Source organism: Marmota marmota, unplaced genomic scaffold (assembly GCF_001458135.2).
Source record: "Marmota marmota marmota unplaced genomic scaffold, marMar, whole genome shotgun sequence".
Taxonomy (NCBI): Eukaryota; Metazoa; Chordata; class Mammalia; order Rodentia; family Sciuridae; genus Marmota; species Marmota marmota.
This window is the reverse complement of record NW_026000102.1, coordinates 1,572,704-1,599,103: the sequence shown is the minus strand read 5'-3', so window position 1 is coordinate 1,599,103 and position 26,400 is coordinate 1,572,704. Positions and strand designations below refer to the sequence as shown.

General features: G+C 58.0%; 1 protein-coding gene across 9 annotated transcripts in view; it reads right to left on the bottom strand.

The window, feature by feature from the left end:
- The window catches only part of Casz1 (castor zinc finger 1), a 140,064-nt gene that overhangs the window by 9,711 nt on the left and 103,953 nt on the right, over window positions 1-26,400 (bottom strand). For 6 of the 9 annotated variants that reach the window (XM_048783615.1, XM_048783622.1, XM_048783623.1 and 3 more), the window contains exons 4-14: window positions 14,095-14,580; window positions 10,109-10,943; window positions 9,098-9,166; window positions 7,481-7,571; window positions 6,578-6,742; window positions 5,442-5,614; window positions 4,453-5,294; window positions 2,121-2,256; window positions 1,869-1,932; window positions 542-696; window positions 297-419 (exon numbers count right to left, since the gene is read on the bottom strand). In XM_048783615.1, coding sequence (XP_048639572.1) covers window positions 297-419; window positions 542-696; window positions 1,869-1,932; window positions 2,121-2,256; window positions 4,453-5,294; window positions 5,442-5,614; window positions 6,578-6,742; window positions 7,481-7,571; window positions 9,098-9,166; window positions 10,109-10,943; window positions 14,095-14,536 — 3,095 coding nt within the window. In that variant the 5' untranslated portion in view covers window positions 14,537-14,580. Of the gene's footprint in view, window positions 1-296; window positions 420-541; window positions 697-1,868; window positions 1,933-2,120; window positions 2,257-4,452; window positions 5,295-5,441; window positions 5,615-6,577; window positions 6,743-7,480; window positions 7,572-9,097; window positions 9,167-10,108; window positions 10,944-14,094; window positions 14,581-16,561; window positions 16,630-22,918; window positions 23,258-23,298; window positions 25,324-26,400 lie in introns of those variants that run through there. The other 3 variants (XM_048783619.1, XM_048783620.1, XM_048783621.1) reach the window with 3 other exon arrangements.

Genomic DNA, 26,400 nt, shown 5'->3' with positions numbered 1-26,400 from the left:
ACTGAGTCTCTGGCCACTCTGCAGGGGCACCTAGGGCATGCTGCCAGCCCCACAGGTCCTGGCTTGGGAGCAGCTGGCGCTAGGGTATTGAGTGGGGCCCAGGCAGGGCTCTCTGGACACAGCTGGCTGGGGGCTGAGTGTGTGGAAGGAAGACGGGAAGCCCATCCTCCTTTGGGCACTTCCCTCCTGAGGAGCCAGCCGCTCTGTGGTCTGGTGGGAATTGCAACAGGCTGTGTGGTATCCAGCCCCGCAGAGCCCTGAGCGAGAGATGACAGGGCCCCCAGGTCCCCACTCACTTTGCATGCTTGATGGCCCCGTCCAGGGTGCTGAAGAGTGCACCACACTCCTCCACCACGCAATGGAAGTGTGCCTTGTGGAGGAAGTCACACTGGGCGTCGCAGAAGTCCTTGGTACCAAACCTAGCCAAATGAGCCAGCAGGGAGGAGGCTCCAGTTAGAGGTGGGCTGCTGCTGGCCACCAGGCAGGCTGCTGGGGCCACTGCCAGCCCTCCCTCCCTCCCTGCTCTCAGGCAGCTCCTCCCCTGCGTAGGTATACTCTCCAGGGCTCTGAGAGCTTCTCCTGAACGACAGCCTTTGCAGCCTTGCCCAGGAAGGGTGAGGACTCTGCAGCAGGGCTCCCCTCTGCTTCTGTCTTGATGCTTAGCAGGCTGCCGAGGCTGGGGTTGCCCTGAGACATCTGTGAAGACAGTGGCCAAGCTCGGCTCTGGGAGCCTCAGGACAGACATGCTGCTCTGTGACCACCAGAGCACTCCGGGCAGGGAGGAGGGAATCTGTGGCCCCCCCCTGGGCTCCAGCTAGAGAAGGGCCCTGCCTGGACAGCTGGGGGCCTGGCCTGAAGGCGCAGGGCCTCTCCAAGCAATCCCGTGCTGCTGGAGCCGCTGCTCTCGCTGAGGCCGCCACTCAGGGTGCGCACTGTGGCCCATCTTCCCCAGACTTCGTGGCTCCCTGGTTATTTTCCTGCCAGAAGGTTTTTCAAAGGAAGTGCAGGAGGAGGAGGGATGGGGGGAACCCCTATGAATTCTTTGAGAACAAGAGAAGGTGCACAAAGGAGGTGTGGGGAGGGAGGGACACTCATGGGGTGAGAGCAGACAGGCTCGCTGCTGGGGAGGGGGGTCAGCCCACAGGCTCCCCAGGAAGGAAGAAGGCGTGCAGTGGGCAGTGGCCAGAGGAGTGACGAGAGCAAGAGAGCAAGCAGGAGAGGAGAGGAGGTAGCAGGCTCCTGCCTGCCAAGTGCCCAGCTGGGACCCACCCCACGAGGTCCAGCCTGGGCCAGCTCCCTCTTCAGCCCCATCACTGTGTAGAGTAACCAAATTAATCTTGCTGCAGTCAAGTTTATCATGTGAAGGGGAAAAATATATTTGAGATGATGTATAATTTACAAAGACCCTGCATTATTTAAAATAAATATTCCAGAGCGACCTCTCCGGAAGGCGTCCGAGACCATTACTCAACCCGAAAAGTGGAAATTGATGCTCTGCTCCCACTTTAGTCCCCCCTCCCTGACCCCTTTTTAAACAAACAAAAAATATATAAAATAAATAAATAACATTAATAACTAAGGGTGAGAGAAGTTAGAGGGCTCCGGAAAAGCTTTTGGAGCCCTCCATCTGAAGGAAAAAAAAAGGTGTCAGAGGCTGGAATATATTTCTTCAGCCAGTTCATTAAATTAATTTGTAAGCAGTGGCTCTGAAATTATATTCGATGAAAAATGGCCTCAAAATTTAAATGGTACAAACTCATCTTATTAGAGGGAAAACATTAAAAAACAAACACATCCCCCCCACCCCCCAGCACAGCTTTAATTTCTTGGGGTGGGGGAGCAGGAGGCGTGTGATGGATGGTTCTTACCTTATTCATAAGCGAGGATAAAAGAGATGAATTTGCCGGAGCTGCGTGGCCATTTGATTCATTACTAGAACACACAAACCAAGGGGCTTTCAGCTCCGACGTCCGTGGGACCAACCCAGAGGCCTACCCGCCCCCAGCCCTGCCTGCTGCAGCTGCCTGGCAGGAGGTGAGCTCTGGACAGGAGGGAGAGCTGAACCCCAGGGTCCAGCCCAGGGTGCTTGTCAAGGGCTTCTCTCTCCAGCAGCACCTCACCTGGATTCCTTTACAGTCAGGTCTAGACTGCGGTCTTGGGAGGCCTCAAGGGGGCCTGGGGTGCCAGCGCTCTCACCCGGCTCCAGCTTTACCTGGGCTGGAGGGAACCTGGCAGGGGTGGCCTGCTGCCCGCTTCCTGCAGGAGAGGGGAGGGAAGATGGGGTCAGAGGGGCCCAGGATTCACATGGGCACAAACCCTATTCCCCACAAAAGGAGGGCAGTAGCCTGGTAGGCCAGGGGTCTGCGGAGGCCTCACTGCTGGTCAGCGATTCTCCCTGCTGACGTGATCGCTTGAGACGCCTACCCCTGTGTGGCAATTCTTCAAGTGATAATTATTGCAAAATTATGTCAAAGTGGGCCTGGCTCAGGGCCTCCTGGAGAAGGGCGGGAGGCTGAGGAGGGGGCTGGGGCGGGTGCAGGGGCCCTTCGTTTTCCTCACCAACTGTCACAGTCGATTTGTGGGGCTGCCGTTTAAGCTTTTATTAAAGACTCTGTTAATGCTGAGGGAAAGTGGCAGATCTGGACAGAGCGGCCCCTCCTTGGTCCCTGGCCTGCTGTTGCCGGGGAGACAGCCTGCCTGCACTGAGCATGCCCAGAGAGGGCATCTGCTGTGTCAGGGCTACCGAGCTGACGGCCAATCAGCAAGCTGTGTGACCTCGCCCGTCAAGCTGTCCAGGGCAGGGGCTCAAGGCCTGGCCAGGATGGGTCTGAGGGGAAGCTGGGTGGGAAGACGCTGTAGGAAGCCGAGCAGATCAGGGGCAAAAGAAGCTGACAGGAAGGTGTCCACTGGGCCCAGCTCCACAATCCCCAAGTGACTGAAATATTAATCTGCCCCAAGGCGCTACAGCTGACAGGACTGCTTCAGACTGCAAGTGGCATTTTATTAAAAATACAGGAAAATGGCTCCCTCCCCTGCGCCTGACCTTTCTTTTGCAGGGGAGGGGAAGGAGACTTTTGTAGGAAAAAGAAAGTCCTTGACAGCTTGGCCACTGAGCCCAGGGTGGCCTTGGAGGGCTCAGTTCTTGGTTGGGGTTGTGGCCAGGGAGTGGAAGGTGGGGCCTCTAAACTGCCCCCTGGGATCTGAGTGCCCCACCAGGGACCTGAAAGGGTTCTCAGCCTTCAGAAGTCCACACCCCAGCAGCTCCTGAAGTCATTTACCCCCAGTCACAGGAAAACGGGCCTGGCTCCCTATCCTCCAGGGCTAGAACTCTCAAGGAGGTGTGGGCAGAGCCCCAAGCTGGGACGAAGGGACCCTCTGTCTGTCCTGGCCGGTTCCAAGATGGTCTCAAATGGGAGCAGAGTATCCGGACCTGGCAGCCAAGGTGCTGAGGACCGTCTCAACTTTGTCACTTTCAGCTGTGTATGGGGACGGGCCACCCCACTGCTCCATCAGCACCATAGGACGGGGCTGGCTTCCACTTCCTCCTGCCTGTGTGTCCCCAGCACCCACTCAGTGGTAGCCCTCGGCAGGCACCCAGCAAGCACCAAGGGTTGTTGAGTGAATGAATGAGCCACCTCCTGGATGGAGCTGAACACTTCTCAAGGGCTCAACTAAGACAAATTCCCAGATGGGGAAGCAAAGGGAGAGGAGCCAGGGAAACCAGGAGAAAGAAGGAAGCAAGGAAAGGAGGAAGGAGGGGGCCACCCTGTAGCAAGCCAGTGCCAGACCAGAAGAAGCCACTCTTGGCTCCAGGCCACACTGTCCATCAGGGAGCACTGGCCAGTGCGCCTGCTTAAATGAGTCACACTGCAACCCAGTGCCTCTTCACTCTGACCAGCTGGGCACTCCACAGCCACCTGGCTAGTGGCTGCCATGCTGAAGAGCGTGGGGTGGGTTTTCCCCATGTAAGTTCTGCTGGGGGAAAGCTGCAGAGGTGTCCCTCGGCCTGGAGGGCTGTCCAGGTATGAGGTGCAGTCACCCTGCCACTGTGTTGGACCTGTCCCCCTCCAGGTCATCTGGAGGAGACTCAAGAGGAGAAGGGGGCTTGGGACAGCTCTCCTCAGGGACTCATCTGTGATGTGGGAGGTGAGAACACAGCGAGCCAACAGAATGCAGGGGATCCCAGGAGGGAGGGCCTACTGTTCCCGCCTCAGGAGAAACAGGCGAGAACTCCCTGGGCAGGGGCCCAGGTGGGGCTCTGAGGAGGAAATACACAGGAGGGAGGCAGAGACCAGGCAGAGAGGGGCCACTGCTTGGTGCAAGACTGGAGGGTGGAGATCAGACAGACGGCTCCCCCGCACCACCCTACTCTGCTCTGCAACAGGAGTGCAGGGATGGAGCCTCTGGGACCCAGAAGGTGCTTGCTTCCTGGGCAGGGCCTGGCCTGCTCACCTGGGTCAAAGGTGGCAGAGGGCTTGAGGGCAGCTGCGGCCAATCTGGCCATCATGGGTGAGATGAGGCCCTTGCTCGCAGAGATTCTCTCCATGATGGAGGCAGGGGGCACCGGGACAGAGGTGGCAGTCGCCAGGGCCGAATCTCCAGCTCCCGAAGCCACCAAGGTAGGTGTGTCGGGGGTTGCTGAGGCTGCTGCCCCAGATGACATGGCACCCAGGAGGCCAGGGGCACCCACAGGCAGGGAGGTGCTCCCACGGCCAGGAAGAAGGGGGAAGTAGGGTGCGGTGGTGGGCAGGCCTGAGTTGGAGAGGGCCAGTGCCAGGGGGATGGAGCCTGGCAGGCCCTGGGGCATCAGCCCCTGGATCTTGCTGCTAGGAGGCTTGGTGGCACTGGGCGTGCCCTCGGTGGTGGCAGCGGCAGTGGCCAGGGACGCGGAGGACTGTTGGCTGGTGGGGGAGGCGCTCAGGCTGGAGTTCTTGCTGCTCAGGGCAGAGAAGTCCACCAGGTCGTCGTTGCTGGACTCCTCGGGCTCCGTGTCCTTGGCGCCCAGCAGCGAGGGTGGCAGCCCCAGCACGCCCGAGGAGCGGACATGCCGGCGCTCGTGCTTGCGCTTGTGCGAGGTCATCTGGCTGGTGGAGGTGAAGGTGAAGCCGCAACCGGCGCGGATGCAGTGGAAGTGGTTGGTGGCCTTGCTGTACACGCAGCCCTCGTACCTGCACTCCTCGTACTTGTAGAACTTCTTGAACCCGTCCTTGGCGTAGGCGTCGTCCTTGATGTGGTAGCTCTTGTGCTTCTCGATGTCACACTTGTTCTTGAAGGTGAACGTGCAGCCAGGACGCCTGGATGGGACATTGGGGGTCTGTCATGGGGCACACAGGGGGCAGTCCCCGTGACAGAAAACCCAGGCTGGACACCAAACCAGGGCCTTAAGCAAGCTATCCCCTGCCCCTCCTCCAGCCTGGGGTGCCGGTGGACAGCTGGCTCACCTGCAGTGGAAGTGCGTGGTCTTCTGTCCGTAGAACTGGCAGTCCGCCGTGCCGCAGTCCTCGGTGGCTCGGAAGCGCTGGAAGCCATCGTTGATGAGCTGGGTGTTCTTCTTGTGGAAGTTCTCATGGGTCATCACGTCGGACGTGCTCGTGTACACCTTGTTGCAGCCCACCTGCAGCCAGGATGGTGGGCAGCCATCTGAGTCCTGGCACAGCTGGGCCAAGGTCAGAGGGCGGCTGGGCACAGGTCTCCTCTCGGGACAGCTGACACCTCTATCCTCAAACTCCCCAGGTGTGCCTGGGCCGAGGCATAAAGCCTCCAACCACCCCCCCGCCACCCCGCCCAGGGAGCAACCGGAACCTGCCTGAGGGCCAGGCTGTCTTCAGACCACGCGGCTTCGGGCCCAGGCGAGGGAGCCATGCTCTTCAGATGCTGGGTTTTATATCCCCATCTGTGGCCCTACCTCTACAGTCCCCAGAGTTGACAGGGGCTGTGTCCTGGAGGTCACCTTAGCTCAGGGACTTGCTTAGTGGATGATTTCTGGGCATGGCCCCTCCCCCCCGCACTGGGCCAGGCAGACAATGTTGCCATATTGAGTAAAAACCAGTGGCCTCTGAGCACCCTCAAAGGCTGGGCTGTGCCAGTGCCTGCACCGTCTCAGGCCCAGGGTGGCCCCCCTCCTCACACCCAGGTTGTTCCCCAGAGGCCATAACAACCCTCGACAAATATGGGGGAGGCAAGGAGGCTGCTATTTGCAACCCAAAGTCGCTCCTCCTGGGCCTGACACCTTGAAAAAGCCCAGACTCAGTGTGGCATTAAAACAAAGAATTAAACAAAAACCTCCTCAGGAATCATTTGCAATGCCGCTCTTGGTGTTAAAGCCTGAAAAATGTCGGTCTGTATAAACAGCTCACTGAATTTCCCCCACACCAAGTATGGCCACGGGGATGGCCCCGCCTCGGCCACCAGACTCTGCTCCCCACTCCCCCAGAGCCTCCCTCAGCATGCCCAGTGACTCTTGGCTCACCAGCTACCTCCACCCTGCACCCAGAGACCCTGCCCATGGCTGCTGTGGTCGGGGTTAGAGGAAGGCCTGAGCTGGGGGGCTTCAGGGCGAGGACGGGGAGGCGGGCACCTGCATGCAGTGGTAGTGGGTGCTCTTCCCGTTGAGGTGGCAGCCGTGGTAGTAGACGCTGCAGTCGTCCAGGGGGCTGAAGCGCATGAAGCCGTGCTGCAGGGAGTTGTCCCGCTTCTTGTGCATGTTGTAGTGCCGGATCACGTCCTGCTTACTCGTGAACCTCTGCCAGGAAGAGTACCAAGCTGGCAGGAGCCCTCATCCCCACCTGTGTGCCAAGACAGCCTGGGCCAGGGGCCGGCCTCAGGGCCCTCAGGTCACCTCATAAACCTAACCCCACTTGTGGTCAGGACAGCACAGACTGCCCAGCCAATTCCCTCAGCAGCAGGGATTCCAACAATCCAGAAACCATAGACCCTCCCCTGGCCTCTCCCCAGCCTTCCAACAGCCACAGCCCAAGCAGAGGATGAACAGGGTGCTCCCTCAGGGCAAGGGCTCTGACAGGTGACAGTACATTCTGCCCAATGCACCTGTGAGCAAAGCCAGGTGAGACACCCGGTGAGACCGAAGGAGCAGCCTATGCACACTGTCAATGCCACCTCTTTGATAGTTCTGCATTTGCAAGTTATGGTCTTTACATAATGGCATTCTATCTGAACCTCAATTTCCGTTTTGAAGTGGGGCAGTGATGCCGACCTTAGAAGGCCCCGTGAAGAGTTAGCTAGCTGCGGTACACAGGCCGCCTGGAATGGGCCTTGGTCCACACTGGATTCCCGGCGAAGCTGCACGGGCATCATCACCACCAGGATGCCAATGGCTGCAGAACCTACTAGTGGCACAGGCTGGCAGTGGGTCCGTACTCTCTGCCCACCAAGTTAAGTTCAGGTGACCCATGGAGTACTAAGCACCTGGTGCCTCACTTCTAGCCAGAGCCGCTGTGCTGTGCAGTGGTGCATCTCGTACCTGGTAGTTGCACTCAGGGTCCAGGCAGTGGTAGTGCTCTCGGTACTGGTAGGCACAGTGGATGTGGCCACAGTGCTGACTGCCTGAAAACCTGAAGAGAAGAGGGGTCGGGTCAGGCCCCTTTCTGGGTGCCAGGCCCCATGAGGACTCTTCCAGGGCCTAAAGCCATCTCTGCCCAGGTTCTAGAGATGTGCTACTGGGTTTCTGTGGGCCTGGCTGGGGATATGGGGGACAGTGGTGAAGTGGAAGAGGTTTGGGAATGCCAGGGCCAGTGGCTAGGCCTGTCAGGAATCCCAGATTCCTCAAGCTGCATGCTTGCCAGCATCTTCCAGGTAGTGAGTGCCAGGTGAAGTAGAAGCCTGGCACCCAGGTGGGGAGGAAGAAGCTAGGGCAGGCCACAAGCCACAGCCAGAGTAGACACAGACCAGGGAGGTGAGGAGGAGACCTGAAGTCCCCACAACTGCCTTTCCTACAGTTAGCTGCCTGACCAACACTATGCCCAGCTCTGTCCAGGGAGGAGGCCCTGGCTGGTGAACTGGGGCTCTGTTGCTGTGAGGTGTTAAAGGGCTCTCTCTGTTCTGGGCTTTTCCTGACACTTGAAATAGTCCAGAGTTATGAATTTTTAAAGCACAGCATCTGTTTGGCTTCCTGTGGCAGGGAGCTTGCTCTCCAGCCAAGTGCACAGCTAGGAGCCCCGTGCTGCCTGCATGCTGCCTGCCTCCAGGAAACCCCAGTCGCTCTCCAGACCTGACACTGCCGGGTGTGGCTCTTACAGTCTTGGTGAGGGCCAGCCCTGGGAGAGCAAACCATGACAGTGGCAGGGAAGATGTTTCCTCGGCCTGCCTGTGCCCCTCTGTGGATGACGTGATTGCAGGAGTGGAGAGAAACCCATGCCATGTATGGGGGGACCACTTGCAAATAAATATTTAAGCTGAAGTTGCCAACAGGGCCATCTGCTGAGGCACTAATAATAATGATAGCAACAGTAATAAAGAGAAGACCAAAGAGAGCAAAGGGGGAAAGACACTGGGACAGGAGAGGCAGAGAGGATGGGAGGGACCTGGAAGAGCCCAGAACTATGCCGCCAGGGCACAGCCCCCACCATGTGCCGCCTCATCAGGCAGCAGCTGTGAGGGCCTGATGGAGGGGAATTTGCTGCCAATCCCGCTGCCTTTGGGATGGAGGGGATGGATCTGGAGTCAGGTGGTGTGAGGCCTTACCTGGGCAGCCCAGGGAGCCACACCCCTGCCCGAAACTGACAATTATGGTGGTCTGCATTCCACCTGGGGTCCACAGTGAAGGCCCGATGGAGGCCAGCTGTGGAGGGGGACCCTGAACTCATCTATGGCTGAGCCTTGCTGTGGGCTCCTTCTCACACCCTGGCCCTGGAGGTAGAAGCTGCTTAAGGATCATGTGGCCTGGACCACAGCAAAGAGGCAGGTCTGAGCTGGGCTCATGGGACAGCTTCCATGGGGAGTTTAGGGAAAGAAGCAGGTGGAGGTTGGGAGGAGACAGTCTTGGCCCTAGTGGTAAGAGAGTGCAGGGATGGTCCCACAGTCCCTGGGCATTCCTGGCCCCCCACCTTCTCTCCACATAGTCTCCTCCCCAGGGGCCTACCTGGCAATATATTTCTGGTAAATGTTTACATCTTCGGTGACAGCTGGTTTATCTGTGGGCAATCCGTTCCTGGTGAGACACACGGGACACAGCCGATCAGCCGCAGGCCCAAGAGCTGGTGGGGAGCTCCCTGCCCTGGCTCTCGCCTTTCTTGCCTTGGCTGAGAGTTCCGAGGCACACGGGTAGGACTAAGATAGTCCCTTGGCAGAAGCCTGGCAGAGGTTCAATTAGCCCAACTAAGGAGGGCTGGGCCACCCCAGGCAGGCAGGGCCAGAGGTCTGCACCTCAGGCCCAGCTAGGCCTAGAGTCTGTCTGGGTGGAAGGTCCCTGGAGCCAGGGCCTGACCCCCCGGCACAGAGGGAGAATCAAAAGGTGAGGGCTGAGAAGCATCAGGCATCCCAGGGAGGAAAAGGGGAAGGAAGGGCAGCACATCAGCCTCAAGTCAGGGGGCACTGCCTGCATCTGCCTGGGTTCACAACTACCAGGGTGGAGTGCAGATAAGGGCTTTGGGATGGGTCTTGTTCAGCCTCAGGCACCCACCATATTACTGGCAGGGCCAGTGCCCTGTCCCTGAATTAAGGCTGAAAAGGCCTTCTTCTTTCTGCCTCCTCCAAGGAGGCTCTGAACCCAGGCACCAGGGCCACTGCAGAAACCCCAGCAGCCTCACCCCCAGATGGGGCTTTCTCAGCCGACCACAGCTCTGATGGCAGCAGGCAAAGGAAGCCAGTGGTGGCAACCAGGGGTTATGGCACTCGCTGGCACTCACGTCAGCAGGTACGCAGTGCACACCAGCGCCTGCTGTGTGAGCGTGTGAGGCTCTGCAGCAAGGGGTGGAGGTGCAGGGCCATGAACCGTGCACGAGCTGGAAGGGCCCCCCGGAGTGCGCACGCAGTGAGTGAGCACGCTGCGTGTGTGAGCATGAGCATGAGAGTCGACTGAGCCCAGGTCTGGGCGTACGAGTGGGTGTCCTGCCTCAGGGCTTGGGGTGCAGTGGGATGGGGAGTGCCTTACTTGACAGTGGAGACGGTCCCCGTGGTGATGGAGTCTGTTTTGGAGAAGGTAGACTTCAGGTACTCGGGAGTATTGAAGGACAGGGAGGCAGGTGGCTCGGGCCCCGGCCCGGGGGCACTGGGAGCAGTGGGCACACTGGCGAGGGGTGCAGGAGCCAGGCTGGGGGTGGGCGGAACCTTGGCGGGGCCTGGCTTCTGGATGCCCCGGACGTCATACTTGGAGGGGCGCCCCACCTTGCCTGTCTTGAAGGCAATGGCCCCGCCCATGTCGGGGCTGCCCTCCCCGGGTTTGAAGAGGTGCAGGTACTTGACGTTCTCCAGGTCATACTTGGACGGCTTCTTGTAGGCACTCCCATTCTGAGGGCGCAGGTTCTCACTGGTCTTCAGTTTTTGAATGAAAAAATCATACTTGGAGGCCCGGGCCACCAGGTTCTGCATTTGGACACTGCTGTGTGATGGCAGGGGCAAGATGGTGGCCTTGGTCTCCAGGTGGGTGGTGTTGCTGGGCAGCCGCAGGCCAGGCAGAGGGCCCACCATCTCCTTGCCTGCCCGCTCCTCAGCCTTGGTGCCATGGGCTGGCCAAGAGAGCTGCTCGCCGGCCTTGAGCTTGCGGATGTACTCCTCATACTTGGAGAAGCGTGCCCGCTTGCTGAGGCTTTCCTCAGAGGTGGGTAACATGGAAGAGGGGGTCGCCTCAGGGGGGGAGCCCGCATGCAGCTTCTCGAAGCTAATCTTCCTGGCCAGTTCATCCCTCGTGTTCTGGTCATCATAGCCAAACATGCCCAGGAACTCGGTCATGGTGGAGGCCGCATAGTCCCTTAGCGAGGAGGCCTCTCCTACAAGGAGGAGGGGGTGGTCACCTCTGGGAGGAATCAGGGGAGGAAGGGCCAAGAGGCCCCCCACTGCGAGCCCCCACCACAGAGAGAGGCCTGTGTGGGGAGGGGCAGAGCAGGACATGATCTATGGACATTCGGCCCACTTGTTAGGTTTTACGACTCTTAAATTAATTTGTTTTAAAAAAAAGTAATTAATACTGGGGTAAAATAAAACGAGTTCATCAATGCCAGGAAAATCAATTTCCTAAATGTTCTGGCCGATGGCTTTTCAGTACATTAAACAAAGTTTCATAAATGTCTCCGCTCTCTCGCCTTGGCCTAATATGAAAGAGAAGTCATCTTACTGGAAGGCCAAATCCCAACCTGCCTCCTGAGGTGGGGGCAGTAGTTACAGGCACAGGGACAGGTAGGGATGTGGGTGGTGACTGGACAGTCAGGAGAGATCCCAGGAGCTGAGAGAGATGCTCTGGGTGGGGTTGGGGTGAACCTGGCATGGTGAACTGCCCTGAGCCCCATAAATGGATCTCGTTGGCTGATGAGGGCCTTGCCCCATGATGCCTCATGACCTGGCTTCTCAGCCTCCCCCCAACCACAGAACTGAGCAGGGCAGGGACTGTGCCAACGTGCCCACACAGACTCATGTAGGGCCCTTCCTCCAGCCAAGATTTACCACATGGAGCACACCAAGGTGGGTCACCTGGGAGAGCAAGGACCAGGGCAGGTGGGAGCAGCCAGCACTGTAGGCCCAGGGCAGCAGGCCTGGGCTGGGCACATCCATCCTCCCCACTGTCTGCACCTAGAGCACACTGAACCCTGGAGGGACCTCCCCACAGTGACACGTACACTCTCCCTCCCCCATGTTCACACCACATGCAGGCTCATGTTCACACACATGCACACACCACACTCACACATGTGCTCACACACATGGACTCACAAGCTCACGTTCGTAGCTGCTTTTCCTAACTCTGCAGATACAGCCAGCTCCCCAGGACAAGTCTTAGGCCAACATGGCCCCTTCTAATGTGCCTTCTACACACAGCCTTTCGGCCTGGCAGACAGGTGGTCTCCAATGTGTGAGAGGGTGCTCATTCTTCCACTTACGGCAGGTTGCGCCCTCCATCAGGGTTGGGCACATACTGACAAGTGAGACACACAGTCCAGGGGACACAGTGTTCTCCACTCAGCTTGAGCCTGCCCACCTGGGCACACTCAGAGTAGCAGGACCCAGACTGTGGGTCCTGACAGTACAGCTTAAAGGAGGGTCCTGACAGTACAGCTTAAGGAAGGCATGCCAGCGGGGATTCCTCCCAACCCCACCCAAACCTGCTAGGCCTGAGGTGCTCTGAGCACAAGTGGAAGGGGCAGAGGGAGTCCAAAGGAGCAGAGCGGGCAGGGCCTGGCAGGAGAGAAAACCCAGCAGAATGAGGAAGGAGGGGTTCTCAGCTTCTGGGGAGGACTGGGAGCCCACTAGCTAAGGAGGGGAGGGTCACAGGCAGCTCCCTGGCACCCAGGCTGGGCAGAGTGACTCAAGGAACCCTCAGACAGCTGTTCCCCTGGCAGGGCAGGTGGGTCAGCCACAGTCTGGAACACCAGCCACAGAGGTTGGGGGCCTGGCCTGGGAGGAGTGGGCTCTGGCTGCTGGATACAGTGGCTCAGGGACCAGGGAAAGGGGCTAAAAATAGCTGGAGGCAGCTGAACCCTCACTATATATGGCAGGGAAACCGAAGGCTCTGAAGGGCAGGCAACTTGGAGCAGGGAGGGGGCCAGGCAGGGTCCTAGAGGCAGTTCCAGAGCCCTGCATTCCTGACCCCCAGGCCCAGAGAAGTTGGCCTGGGGAGCCAAGGCCATGGAAGGTAGCTGGGGCTCCACTGGCTCCCTAGCCACCTGGGGCTGAGGGAAGGAGAGCTCAGGCCACGAGGCGCAGGGCAGTTCGATCCCTGCCTCCTGCCTTTCCAGCTCCTCTCTCCAGGAAGGGAGGATTCAGGAGGTGAGGCCTCCTCTAGCCCCTCCACTGTGGGCAGAGCTAAGCATAGAGAGTGTCAGAGGGACAGCAGCAAGGGCTGCTGTCCCTTCTCTCTCCTCAGGCCTAGCACAATCACCTTGTGTCTGGCAACGGCAAGGGCTTTTCCTATCAGAGGAAACTGAAGGTCACACTCTTCCTCATTGATCTTGCAATGTTTGTTAATTACTCTGTCACTGATGTGGCGAAGGATAATTAAACAGCTCTGTTTATATCTTATATGCATAATTATGTGGCTGTGCAGGGCTCCCCGCACAGGGAGGAGATGCGCCCCTCGCCGCAGGGGGGACAGGGACAGGGGAGAGGCAGGGGAGGCGTGCAGCTCCAGGCACCAACCTGGGAGGAGGCTGGGGCGAGAGTAAAGGCCAGACCTAGTTCTAGCAGGGGCCCCTCTCCTGCCATAAACCCCAGGCTGGTCCTCTCCTGAGCAGAAAGAGCTGGAGACTGCTCTAAGTCCCAAGGACACGTAGGCACTAGAGAAGCCAGGCCTTGGCCATCTCATGGGAAGAGGTCAGCGAGAGGACCATGTCGGGGTGGCTGGGTGTAAGGGGATCTTCTGGCTGGGCCTGGCCAGCCTCATGGGCCTGAGTTCCCACCTAGGAGGGCCAGGGGCAGTGACGTAGGGAAGGAGAATGCTGGGGCACAGGCAGGGGGCCAAGCCTTTTCTAGGATCCTCAGAGAAGTCTCTCGGAGTGAGAGTGCTTGCAGCTGGCAGCTCATGGGGTTCATGTTGCTGCCCCACCACAACCACTGCTCCCCACACTGGTGGCCAGGGACCTTGGTCCCCCAGAAGGCTCATTCCTATTGATTCCCACCCACCCACCATCTGTCCATTCCTCTGTGTGTCTGGCCATCCGTCCATCTGTCCCTCCACCGGTTGTTTTTTAAGGACCCACTGTATGCTGGGCAATCCCCCCTGCCCCCTCACACTCCTGGAAAGCTGCCTTCTCTGTCCCTTTACTCTGCCCCCACCCCCAGAGTTCTCACTGGACATGATGCTGGTGCTTGGGGCAGGAATGAAGAGGAGGCAGGTGGGCACCTGGACACGTGGACCTTCCTTCCTGGGTCACCCCACAGTGTAGCACCCTTTCCCAGCCTCCACCTGCCTCTTAAAGGCCAGACACCCACCTGAAGCCTGCTTGATGCCGGGGCTACTGTCGTCCTTTGAGGCTGCCCCATCTGAGTCCTTCTCTGGGACACTGCCATCCTTGGAGGGCTCTTCAGCATGGTCTTCCTCATCGCTGCAGCCCTGGGGCTGGACCATGTAGACACCCTCAGGAGGCAGCTCCAGGCCCTCGCGGGTGATCCGCCCCAGCATGGGTGCAGGTGCCGGTTCCTCACTGTACTCCCCGTTGACCCACTTCTCAATCACCGCCCGCCTCTTGTCTTCTTCGCTGCGTGGGGCCCGAGCCACCCCAGACTCAGGGCCACTGCGCTCTTTGTCCCGGGGCCTCAGCGGGCTGTCCTCCGCCTGGGAGCCAGCCTCTGCTCCCTTCTCCACCACCACCTGGCGACTCAGCTTGGCACAGATGGCATTGAGCTTGAGGCCGCCTTTGCGCTTGGCCGCCATGGCCGGTTTGCCTGCAGGTGGGTCAGTGCACCGGGTGCCTTCAGCTGTAGGGATGGAGGGACACAGAGATGAGGGGCCACATGCCAAGCACAGCTACCCCAGAACGACCCTGCACCCCCAAGTCAGTCTCCTCAGGTGATGACAGATCCATCATGCTGTCCTGAGGTGGCCTAGCACTGCTCATCTCCCCTCTGGACTGGGAGCTCGAGGGCTGGGCTAGCCAGTCGCTCCATCCCCAGAGCCTGCACAGTGCCTGGCATGGAGTAGGTGGTTCAAAATGGATGAAAGAAAGGCTCTTCAAATACAAGTCTTCTTCCTAGCACCTGGTTCCTGGAAGCATTTTCTAGGCTTGTTTGGCCCTAAATAGCTCCTGAGAGGTGGTATGACTTGTGTCATGCAGAACCCCAAGCACAGGCAGATGAGGGGCTGGTGGTGAGGGAAGGTGGCAAGGGAAGCACTGCGCTGCTGGTGGCCTGGCTCTACCTCACCACAGGTCCCTGGGGAGGAGTCAGCTGACAACCAGCTTCTAGCCTATGTCAACCTTTTACCCTGGCTGGCACTGTCCCCACCGGAGCATCTTATCCCCTGGCAGCACCTCTGCCAGGCCCAGTCCATAGGCCTCACCAATTCCAGCGTCTGCTCTCAGGACAGCAGAGCTCTTCTCCTTGGCTCCCAGCTACTCAGGACCACCGCCCCCCCACCTCCACCCTGACCCCCCCAAAAAAAGCCTCTGTTTTTTCTCAGTCACCTGCCCTGTGAGGGTCTTCCTGGCCCTTCTTTCCAGCCTCACTGGGCCTCTGGCCATTTCCTATTGCTGTTCCACAGAGATCCTCGCAGCCCCTCCTACAGTCTCCATCCCAGCACCACACTCCTCCTCCTCCAATTCCTGTGGCCCACTCCTATATCCTGGGAAGGTCTGGCCGGAGCTGAGGAGTGCACTTCCTAGCCTAGGAGCCCCAGCTGGGAGGAAAGCCCAGAAACTGCAGTTAAAGGGCTTAATTTCTGATTCCCGACGTGACAGCACATAGGCAGCTAGAAACCAAACCTTGTCAGGGGACAGAGGGTCCTGAGGGCAGGTGGCCAGGAAGGCCTACAAGGCTGGACATATGCACGAATGACGCCACACATCTGTCTAGCCATCCATCCATCTAGTGTACTGCCGTGTGCCACACCCCATGGTGGATCAGGGGAGTGGCCATGTGACCGTCTCAGTTCATACTCAATTTGTGCATAGGGAGGTCCCTGTCAAAGAGTGCTTCCCCAGGCCTTAGCCAGGGAAATGGGCATGTCTCATATAGGTCTGAAGGCTGGGGACAGGAGGGCTTTGTGCCTTAGCTCCATGGATCAAACACCATGAGCCAGGAGTGGTGGTGCGTGCCTGAAATCCCGGCAGCTTGGGAGGCTGAGGCAAGAGGATTGCAAGTTCAAAACCAGCAACTTTAGCAAGGTCCCAAGCAACTCAGTGAGACCCTATCTCTAAATAAAATATAAAAAGGAGCTAGGGATGTGGCTCAGTGGTTAAGTGCTCCTGGGTTTAATCCCTGGTACCAAAACAAAACAAAAGTCCACCATGAAATCCACATCCTGGAGAGCCCACAAAGAAGCCACACCTGTGTCTGCCCAAGGGCCTCATCCCACAGGTCGACCTGATTTTTATGCACAAATAATAGTCCCTTGATATATACATGCCCTGTGGCTGCAGATCCTGCCTTATCACCAGCTGCTGAATGTGTGGCCTTGCTTGGGGACTGTCAGAGAAAGGTCTGCTCAGCCAGTTCCCAGTCCTGTGGCTCTGGCTCCAGGGTCTTGGACCCTGGCCAAGCCAGATGCCCACAAACTCATGTTTGTCCACAGCTCCAAGTCTGTGCCGCTTGCACCCAAATCCCTATGTATGCACATGAGGTTCCTCTCAAAGTTCAGCTTCAGGGCCCCTAATCACAACCCCACCCAGTTCAACTGCTGGGCAGGCCAGCAGGGTCTGTGACACCACATTTCCTCCAACAGCCTCAGGGGGAGCAGCCTCACCTGGTCCTCCTTGTCCCTTGCCCTGGACGGGGAAGAAAAGAGCGGGAGTGAGGAGCCTGCTCTATTTTTACCAAGAGGTAAGCAGCCAAGTGTGTATGGCAGACGGCAAATGAATCTATAAATATTTATCCCAAGGAAGAGGGAAGCAGAAGCTCCCAAGGCTGCACTTGCTGCTAGTGACACCCCCTCCCAGGGCTCCCACCCTTCCTGGAGCCTCCCTGAACTTCGGCTCACCCAACCCAGCCCACCTTCTCCCGATCTCAGCCATGTGCCCCTTCAGTCCCAGCCTGGGCCCCCACCAGCTGTGATGCAGCTGTGCACCGGGCCCACCTCCAGCCCCCAGGCCCCTTTGCTCCTGCTGACTCCCTCTACACCTGCCCTCCAGCTGCTGTTCTGACCCAGCCCACCTGCATTCCAGATGTTGCCCTCCCTCTGACTCTACTTTGGTCCCAAGGGTGGAGGTGGAGACGGCACCTGGGCCCGGGACACGGGCAAGAGGCAGAGGCAGGGCTGATGGTTGTCAGTGCCAATGTGTGCAAGGCTGGGATGGCAGGAGGAGGGCATGTATGAACTGAGGGCTGAGCTGCTGCCCTGTGCCTTCCGGCCCACCCCGTGGGGCCTTGCTGCTGGCCCCTCCATCAAAGGCCCTGGGACCTCCAGACTACCCACCCCCATGGTCTGACCCCAGACTCCTGTCCATGTAAACATTCCCCTGACTTTCTTCCCTAAAATATAAACGGCGTGGCCAGGCCTCAATGGAAGGAAGCCATCAGTCCCCGGCCCTGTCACTGCCCCTTTCATCTCCTTCCCGCCACCAGCCTGCCCGCTGCTCTATTTACACTGGACACTTCCTCTGGGAACAATACTGCCCAGGAGGCAGGCTTGGGCAGGAGGGTGGGAAGGCAAGAGGACTCCTGTTCTGCTCCCCCAGGGACCAGCAGACTTGGGGGCAGAGGCAGAGGGGCAGCTGAGGTGGGCCCAGCAAAGCACCTACTCTGCTCCTGGCCCCAGTGGCTCTGAACCCCAGAAGGCACAGCAGGTTACAGTCTGGCCCCTGGGTCAGAGTCAGGAGCATATAGCCTGGCTCTACCCCTGGGAGCTACCGGCCCTGGCAAGCTATCTCTCACAGAAGGGCTGCCGGGCTACAAGGTGAGAAGGCGCCTCCTTGGGCCAAGCACAGGGCCTGGCAAGGAAGGACCTGGGAAAAGACAGCTGAGCCCAGGAGGAGAATGACAGGCAGATGTGGTGCCATGTCTGGCCCAAGGTTCCAAGACAAGGAATTCTCATCTGGCCCAGAAGAGGGAAGAGGGAAAGGAGAGGCAGGAGGCCTGGGGCCATCCTTGCAGCCCTCTCCCTTGCGCCAGCAAATGGCCCCCTTGGCTTTCCTACAGGCCTCCAAACTCAACAAGCACTACCCATCAGTCTCTGAGCTGAGCAGACCCAACTAAGGTGCAGGAGAGAGAAGCAAAAACTGACTGTCCATCACAATCTCACCAAAGCTTCAAAAATGATCCAGTTGAGCCCTGTGCCAACCCATTTGACAGAGGAGGAAGCTAATCCTGGCTGTAGATACCTGGAGCTGAGGCTCAGCCTCATCCCCATGAAGGCTCCGAGGCAAGCTCTGGGAAGTCCCAAGCCTCCCTGCAGGGGCTCCTTCCCTCCCTTGCCCCATCTCCTCCACACCCCCACTTCCTGTTCCCATAACACAGAGCCCCCTAAAGTGTTAACTGCGATGGGTAAAATGGTGCAGCAGATTGCTACAATAAATAATTTACTGATATTTATAAATATTCAAATCAGCCAGCTTCAGAAATCGAATGAAGGGAGGGCCTTGGGAGAAGGGGCCCGTTATGGCATGAATCTCATCACTCCCTGCACAGGCTAGGGAAGGCCAGGGCTCCTGCCAGTTCTGGGTGAGAAAGTGGGGGTGCCTGTAGCTGCACCTGGGCCCCTTGTCCCCACGTCTTCCTGACCTGGGAGGTAAAGGGCTGTGGGAAGCTGGAAGAACTACTCCTTCGGCACCTGGTCAGGCCAGGCCCTCTCCTGCAGGCAATCTTGGCTCAAGGGAAGAAGAGGCGTGGTGCCCGCTGCCCATGGCCCTGGGTCTTGAAGTTGCTTGTCTTGCCAGGGCAGGGGCAGTCCCAGGGGTCTGGGCAGGCCTGGCAGCCCCTCCCCACCGTGAGTAATGTGTTTCAGGGCTGGGCTGCCTGTCAGCTACCAGGCTCCGGGTGCTTTATGGGCTCTGCTTGGTGGCTCTGAACTCCCTGGTAGGAAATAAAGTTCTCCCTGCGCGTCCCTTCTAAACATTTCACTCAGTGGAAACGGTGTTTAAGAAAAATGAGGACATATTTCTTCCTAAGGATGCAGGATCCCCTTTGGGCGGCCTAATGCCCGCTGTATATCAGGAGGAAGGGAGGCAGGGGCCAGGAGCCAGTCCCCTGGGGTGGGGGTGCACCTGGCTCTGCCTGCCTACTGCCAGGCAGCTCTGGGGGCCACAGACACTGTCCGGACACCGGTGGCTGAGCTAGCCCATGGCATCTACAGGCACATGGCACCTGGTGCCTCCTGAGCACCTTGTCTGTGCCAGAAAGTATGCTGGGCACTTAGTCACCTTGGTGATCCCCCAGCATCCCTGCAGGCCAGTTGTCCTGTCCCCATTTCCAGGTGAGGCAGCAGAGGTAATGAGGTTGGCAATTGTCCCGTCAGTGCTGAAGCCAGCTCCCACCAAGTTCAGATTTCCAAGGTGCCTTCCAGGTCTTCCAAGTGGCCATCCTGGAGTCTCAGGGTGCCTAGGGGAGCTCCCATCCTGCTGCACTTGAGGATTGGAACCTCACAGACCACAAGCCCCCATTCAGTGGCACGCATGGGGCACCTACTTCCATCCAGGCTCGGGCTGAATTCTGAGGCTACGATGTGAGCAAGACAGGCAGTCCTGGGTCCTACGTCACCCTGGTTCCTACATCAGAGACTATGCAGTTCAGACAAGGCAACGATATTCAAAAGTCACTACCAGACCATCTCCCTGACATGGAGCACTGGTGCCACAAGTGCAGAAGGGAAGGTTGCTAGGCCCATGCTTTCTCCCTCAGAGCCCATCTCCAGCTGAGCAGTTCCCTTCCCTCATTTCCTACCAAGACCTGTCCCTGAGAGGCCCCCTGGGAGAGGGGGTCCTTCCTGATCCCATCTCCAGCTCAGAACAGAAGGGCCTCTGAGTTTTTTCTGAAGGGAGGAATGGCCACTGCTCCCCTGGGGTTCTCAGGCAGGTCCCTGGTCCTCAAGGGCTCTAAGCTGGGGAGTGGGCAGGGCTTGGCCACTGGGCCCTAGCTTACCCCCCTTTGTTTATTTATTTATTATGATTTTTTAGTCCAGTTAAAAGGTTTACTATCCAGACGCGTCTAAGTGGCCTCACTTAGCGTAAGTAACTCTATAAATCAGGGGAACTGTTAGCATCCACCACACAGGCTGGCTATCAATCTCCCCCAGGTCACAGCCAAACAGGAAGAGGAGAAAAAAGAGAGTTACCACCCAGGGGAGATTTAAAACATACACACACCGAGCAAAAGCACACAGACGGTGTGTACGCCTGTGTGCACACACACTCAGGGATCTCTGTACAATCGTGTTCACACGTGCCCATCTACAGCAGCCCACAAACTAGAAAGTCTCTGTGTGGTCACAGTGTTGAAACACAATTGCACTCCCACAGCAGGGGTTGGAGGGGACATGGAGCCTGAGGGGGAGTCTCAAGGCTCCCATGGCCTGGCCACCAGTGCCTGAGCTGCCTGCTGCAGGCTAGGGGCTCTGCAGGGCTGGGGCAGGGATGCTGGATCCCCTGCCCCCTCTGTGGCCTCTGCCTCCACCTGCTCCACGGAACCCCACTTCTGCATGTCCAAGGTGGGCACTTGGCATGAAGGGGGAACCAAAGAAGAGGAGGCAGGGAGCTGCAGGCCACTGCAGTGGGGCATGCCGTCCTTACATGCTCGTTCGGCCCTCAACTATTGCACCCTGAAGGGCGGCACCATCTGGATGGATGACCGACTGCCACATAGAGAAATGGAGGGTGCGGGCGAGGATGAAGGGCAGAGCCACTTTTCGTGGCAGCTGTGGAAATGCCCCACCTTTTTACTGATAGGTGCAGCTGGGTGTCCACACGGCTTGGACTTCGGCTCCCACCCCGTCAGAGAGGCCCCAGACCTAGGAGACCGCACTGCCTGAGCCTCATCAGGCACTGGAGCAGGGGAAGCGGACCTGGCATCTCCTCTGGACCTGAGGCGGACGTAGGTGAGGCAGCCTGAGGTGGGAGACCTGCTCAGGTCTACCTCCCCTCCCTGCTGCCCAGAGGCCTCCCTGGCTCACCCCCCTGCCTGCCCACTGCATCTCCCCATGAACTCTATTTCTCTTTCCTCTCTGAAAACAACTGAGCTGTAAATACTGTTTAACCTTCTCCCCCCCTCCCCTCCGCACTATAAAAACACAAATATGCCATAACTCAGCCGGCCTGGCCGCCCAGCCTCCAACATGCCCCGCGCCCGGGCCTCTCAGGAAGGTCATTACAAACGACTTTCCGATTCACTGCTCCTGAAATAATTTTGTGTATTAAAACCTGAATCTGCACTTTCTGGGGCCGAAAGCCTCGCTTAATTATGGCGGGTGTCCTTGGGACGGACAGTGATCCTTCACTCGCCAGCCCGCGCTCCAGCCCTCCGCCCGCCAGCCCGCCCCCCTCCCCGGGCCCAATCTGTTTTCAAAGTGTGTCTGTCCTTTATTAAATTGTTTTCTTTTCCACATTATCAGTTGCCATGGAGACCTCATCTCTCGGATTATTTGAATTTCATTATATCTATTGATTTGGGAGCATTTCATCTTTTTTATTGTTTTTCTGTCAATTTTCAAAACGAATAACCATCTAATTTGCGTCAGTGCTGATTATGTTTGTCCCTCAATAGAGGTCGGCAGCTGCGCTGGGGAAACAAATCAATGAAAAACCATCATAAAACTCCCCACTCCAGTCTCCAGGATGTGTGGGTGACATTCCACGCCTGCGAGAGACACACTCATCAGCTCCAACTTCGGCAACGGTGGCGGCAGCTCCGCTCCACGTCCGCCTCCTTTGGCCTTAATATTTAATTTTGCGATTTGGGGCATTATTAGTGGTGTTTTTATTAGCGCGTGTGCGTGTGAGCGTTTGGTGGTGGGCTGGCTGTTTCATTAATTTGTGGGTGAGGCAGGGAAACCCCGGAGGAGGGCAGGGCAGACGGCGGGCGTCAGGGGCGCAGCGAGAAGTGGAGAAAAGAGGGGGACTGCCCCAAGGAGGGGACCAGAGCCCGGGGACCAGGAGAGCCCTGAGGAGAGGCTGGAAAATGGGGGACGGAGTGAAGGGGAGGAAAAGAGGGAATTCAAATTGCTTACTTTGTTGGTTTTTTTTAAATAATTTATGCAATTTTAAGCATTTATGTATAAATTTTTTAATAAGCCACCCTGGAGCAGGATGGCCATTAACATCCCAACGTCCTTCTGTCCAATGGGCTGGCGGAGAGGATCAATTTCTGAGAGTACTTTCCCTTTTTTATGACATGATAAAATGCTTTTAAAGCAACTTACACAAATATGGAAATTTTTTTCTTTTTTTCCGTCCTCTCTCCCTTCCCTTCCCTTAACAGGCTTCTTATTCACTGGGGAGGGGTATGCAAGTGTGTGCGAGCGCAAGCGCGCGTGCGTGTGCGTGTGTGTGTGTGTGTGTGTGCGTGCGCGCGCGCACACACACACACATACACCCTGCCCTCCTGCTCTTTCCTGCTGGGGAGGGGGCTGCCGGCCTGGCAGGGAGACAGCCCCAGTTCTAACTGGAACTGGCCGCCTGTCCTTCTAACAAGGGCATAAACTTTCATTACCCATGCACGCAGTCAAAGACAATTTAGGGAAACGCACTGCTCAGAAAAGGAAAACCTCAGCGATTCGTGGCCCGAGCTGCCACCACCATCTGGGGGCTCCCCTCCAGACCCAGGGCACAAGGCCCTGAACCTCTGGCCCCGCCCAGCAGGAGGTGGGGGACAGGGCAGGGCCAGCTTCCATGTGGTGCCCTCAGTGGGAGGCAGTAGAAAGGTGCAGGAGAGCCCAGAGTGCAAGGGTCTTTCTCTATGGCTAGACTGGACGGGGCAGGCCTTGGACAGAGGTGGGGCCCCTCGATTTTGCCCTTCCCCAAGACCCCTGAAATCTCTTTATTAACAGCAGCAGGTCACAGGCCCTCAGGGTGAGCACAGGGCTCCTTCTTTTATATCACTCCAGTGTCTGGAATACAGCAGAGGCTTGGCTACACAGGACAGACAGACCAAATGAAGACAAAGCAGGAAAACAGACCCTGAGGTGACCTGAGGTCCTGGTAGAAGCCTCACGAACACTGGGGGCAAGGGGTCCCTTCCAGGTGTCTGCTGGAAGCAGGTCTGGACTGCTGGGAGGAGAATCAGGGTATCTGCTGCCATTGCCCTGCCCTGGGCCGAGCTCCTGCTTCCTGGGAGAGGGAAAGAGTGCAGATGGTGACCAGGGCACCCCACCTCATCTTCCAGTTCCTCCTCCTGGTGGGAGTGAGGGGAGAATGGAGGGTGAGCCTTGCCCAAGCCCCTCCATGGCTGACAAGGACTTGTGCCCCTCCATGCCCTTCCACTGTGGGATAGTGTCCAGCCCGAGACCACACTGGGGCACCTGGGCTTTGGTGGCTTCCAAATAAAACAAATCAATACCTGAGATTTGCCATCCTCTTAAAGCTTGCCACTTTAACCAAGTTTCTCTGCACTGGACCTCAGTGTCCCATCTGCAACAGTATGTCAAAGGGATGCTGTGAGTGACAGGTCTGGCACAGAGCTGCAGAGCACAGGGCACCTGCCACTGACTCTTGGGCAGAGTCAGGGATAGCTAGGTGTGGAGTCCAGCCTCTCGCAACCCTGCCTGCTTCTGCCCAGGGACTAGAGAACTGCCCGGGGCCTCCTGCTTCCTCATCCCTGAAAGCCCAACTTTCTCCTCAGGCCCTCACCCACCCAAGCTGCCCAGCCCAGGCTCTCTTGCCCCAGGCCCTGGGCCTCCCTCGGAAGGCACCGCTCTACACAAGTCTGCCCAGGGGGCTGAGTGGGCAGCCCAGGAGGGTGCACAGCTAGCTGGGCCCTCTGCCGTGGCAGAGGGCAACCCTGGCAGGGCCAGGCCACCCCAAGCCCTCCGAGGGGTTGACAGGGAACGCCACCCCTCCTCCCTTACCACGCTCAGATCCCCCCAACTGTCATTAAAATAACAAGTTTCTGTTACAATCTAAACATTCCCACATCGCATAAAGGGTTATATTACACCCGAGTCACTCCCGGCCCGTGTTTGCACAGAAAAGCTCACGGCAGGTCCCCCCTCCTGACGAAGTGACTTATTAAAGTTTAAACAGTAATTAACAGAACAATAAAAATAAAGGGATGTTTGGGGAGTCATAGCGCACACAGGGTTTTTGGCAGTGCCAGCAGTTTTTCAGTGCCCTGCGCTGGCAGCAAAATGTGACTGTGAAGCCAGGGGGGACGGAGGACAGGCCATGGTTGGGGCAGTGAGACTTGAGACCCAAAAGGCGAGAAACAGAGGCCAGACTGGAAGGAAGCGATGAGGGGTCTGGGGTGGCAGGTGGGCCCAGTGTGGGCAGGGGAGAAGTCTACAGAGCAGGGAATCCACCAGACTTGGTGGGAAGGCTTCACGAGACTGAAGAGTGACTGCCAAGCCCGGCCTGGTCACAGGCACTTCCGGGAGCCCAGGGCCTCAGTCACATCATGCCAACTCTGGGCACGGACCTGGCTGAAGGAGGAGTCAGGTCCCCAGCTATATCAGATGTTCTCTCTGTTCACACTGTCATTAGAAGACCCTGCAGTTGACTCTTGAGGCTGGACACCTGCTACTCTGGGTTCCTCCTCCAGTGGGGCAGGTGCCTCCCCTACCCCTAGCCCCTGTGGCCAGGGCACACTGAGAACTCTCCTGAAGCCACTGGTCCTCGTTAAGTATGAATGAGGACTCAGGAAGGCCTGCCTTCCCCTGACCTGAGAGAGGGAGACCAGCCAACCCTCAGGCCCACCTAAAGGGAGAAAGAACCCCTAGCCAGGCCAGATGGACTGCCCCCCGCCCCCTCCACCAGGGGAAGTCCCCAGTCCTCAAGCTTTTCAGGGAGCTGGGCCTGGGGGTTGGCAGGGCCTGGGGGTTGGCAGGGCCAGGCAGGTTGTCCTTGGCCTTGCCTTTTCTCCCCCCACGTTCCGCTCCAGAGGCCCAGAACCCTGGCTCTGGGGGAAGGCAGAGACATGTCGGCCAGGGACAGGTCCTGGGAAAGGGAGGCCAGTATGATTTTTCCTCAAAGGCTTAGGAGCTAAGGAACAAGGGACAACAGGGAGGCCACCACATGTTATCTCAGGGGTAGAAACCATCTCATGCCAGCCAGAGGACAGAAAGGCACTGCTGAGCTAGCCTTTGATCCCCAGGCCCCCAAGTTACCCTCTTACTTCTCCCCTCTCCCAGCCTCCTAGGCTCCCATGTGCCCTCCCAGGGCTGTCCTCTGACTCACACCCGAGGGCCGGTGGCCAGTTCTGTCACTGCCATCCCTGTTGCTCCTCTCCAAGGAGCCACTGCAGAATCAGTTTCTCTCCTCACCATGGGGGCTGATTCCAAGAAGTGGATTTCAGTAGAGCATTTCCAACTCATGCTCTTCTCTCTGGGGCAGAGGGTGGTCTTGGGGACACTAGGAGGACATGAGGAGGCCCCTTCTCCCCTTGGGCTTCCCCCTCTCCCCCATGTCAAAGCCTGCTTTGGGGTCCCTTCTGCAGGAGTCTCCCTCTACCTCAGCACCTACCAGAGCAAGCCAGAAATAAGCTCCTTGCCCTGGTGCAGGCCCCCAGCTGGTCCCTCTATGTCCCAGCAGCACAGGTAAAGCAGCTGTGAGCCACACATGGAGGTGAGAGGCTGGGCTGAAACCACTCCCTCTAATCTCCTGTCTCCTGGGATCTGGGTCCTGGGTAGTTAATGGGAACAAAAGGCAGTGTCTCTGGCTGAGTCCCTATGGTCCTCATGCTGCTGCCTATGGCCTAGGCACTTGTGGGCACAGGGAGCAGGGGAGTACAGCAGGGCCCCACAGACCTCAGTGCCCCCTGGCCTTGGGGTACATGCAACTATCCCCTGAGGTAGCTTTTCCTCCCTCTTTTTTGGGTAGAGTTCTCTGGGGCTGCATCCCCTAACCCCAACAGTGAGTGACTCATGGTTAGGGAGAGAGGAGGTTGCGGATGAAAGAGCCCAAGGAGCAGGCAGGTGTTGCTTCCCCTGCCTCCAGCTGCTGTGCTGAGGGTGAGGCTGGAAGGACAGACAGGAGCTCACACTCCCTCACTGCTGCCGGAGGAGGCAGCCTGAGTCACTCTGTCCCACAGTGGGCTGGGGACTGGGGAGGGGGGGTCCCTCAAGGGCAAAAGTGGAGGACAAGGCAGAGAGTGTTTGGGTGATACCGAGGAGGGCAGGTGGGGATGGAGGCCTCTAGTGGGTATGCTCTCCGGTGGGCAAATGGGAAGCTGGCTGCTTACCATCATCAATCCCCAGCCTTCTCCCCTGTCCCAGGGGTGTGTGCAAGCCCCAAAGGCAGCCTGCCCTCAGGTCCCATGAACTGACTGTATAAGGGAACAGCTACCAGGGCAGAGGCTGTCCTAGACCTATACAGAACTTCAGAACTGGAAGGGTGATGGACAGGTCTGGTGAAGGCTGGGGTCACTCACTGGTCAGCATTAGACAGATTCAGGGACCCAATTCTCACTGGGAGGCCTCTCACGCCCAGCAGATCAGACTGCTACACA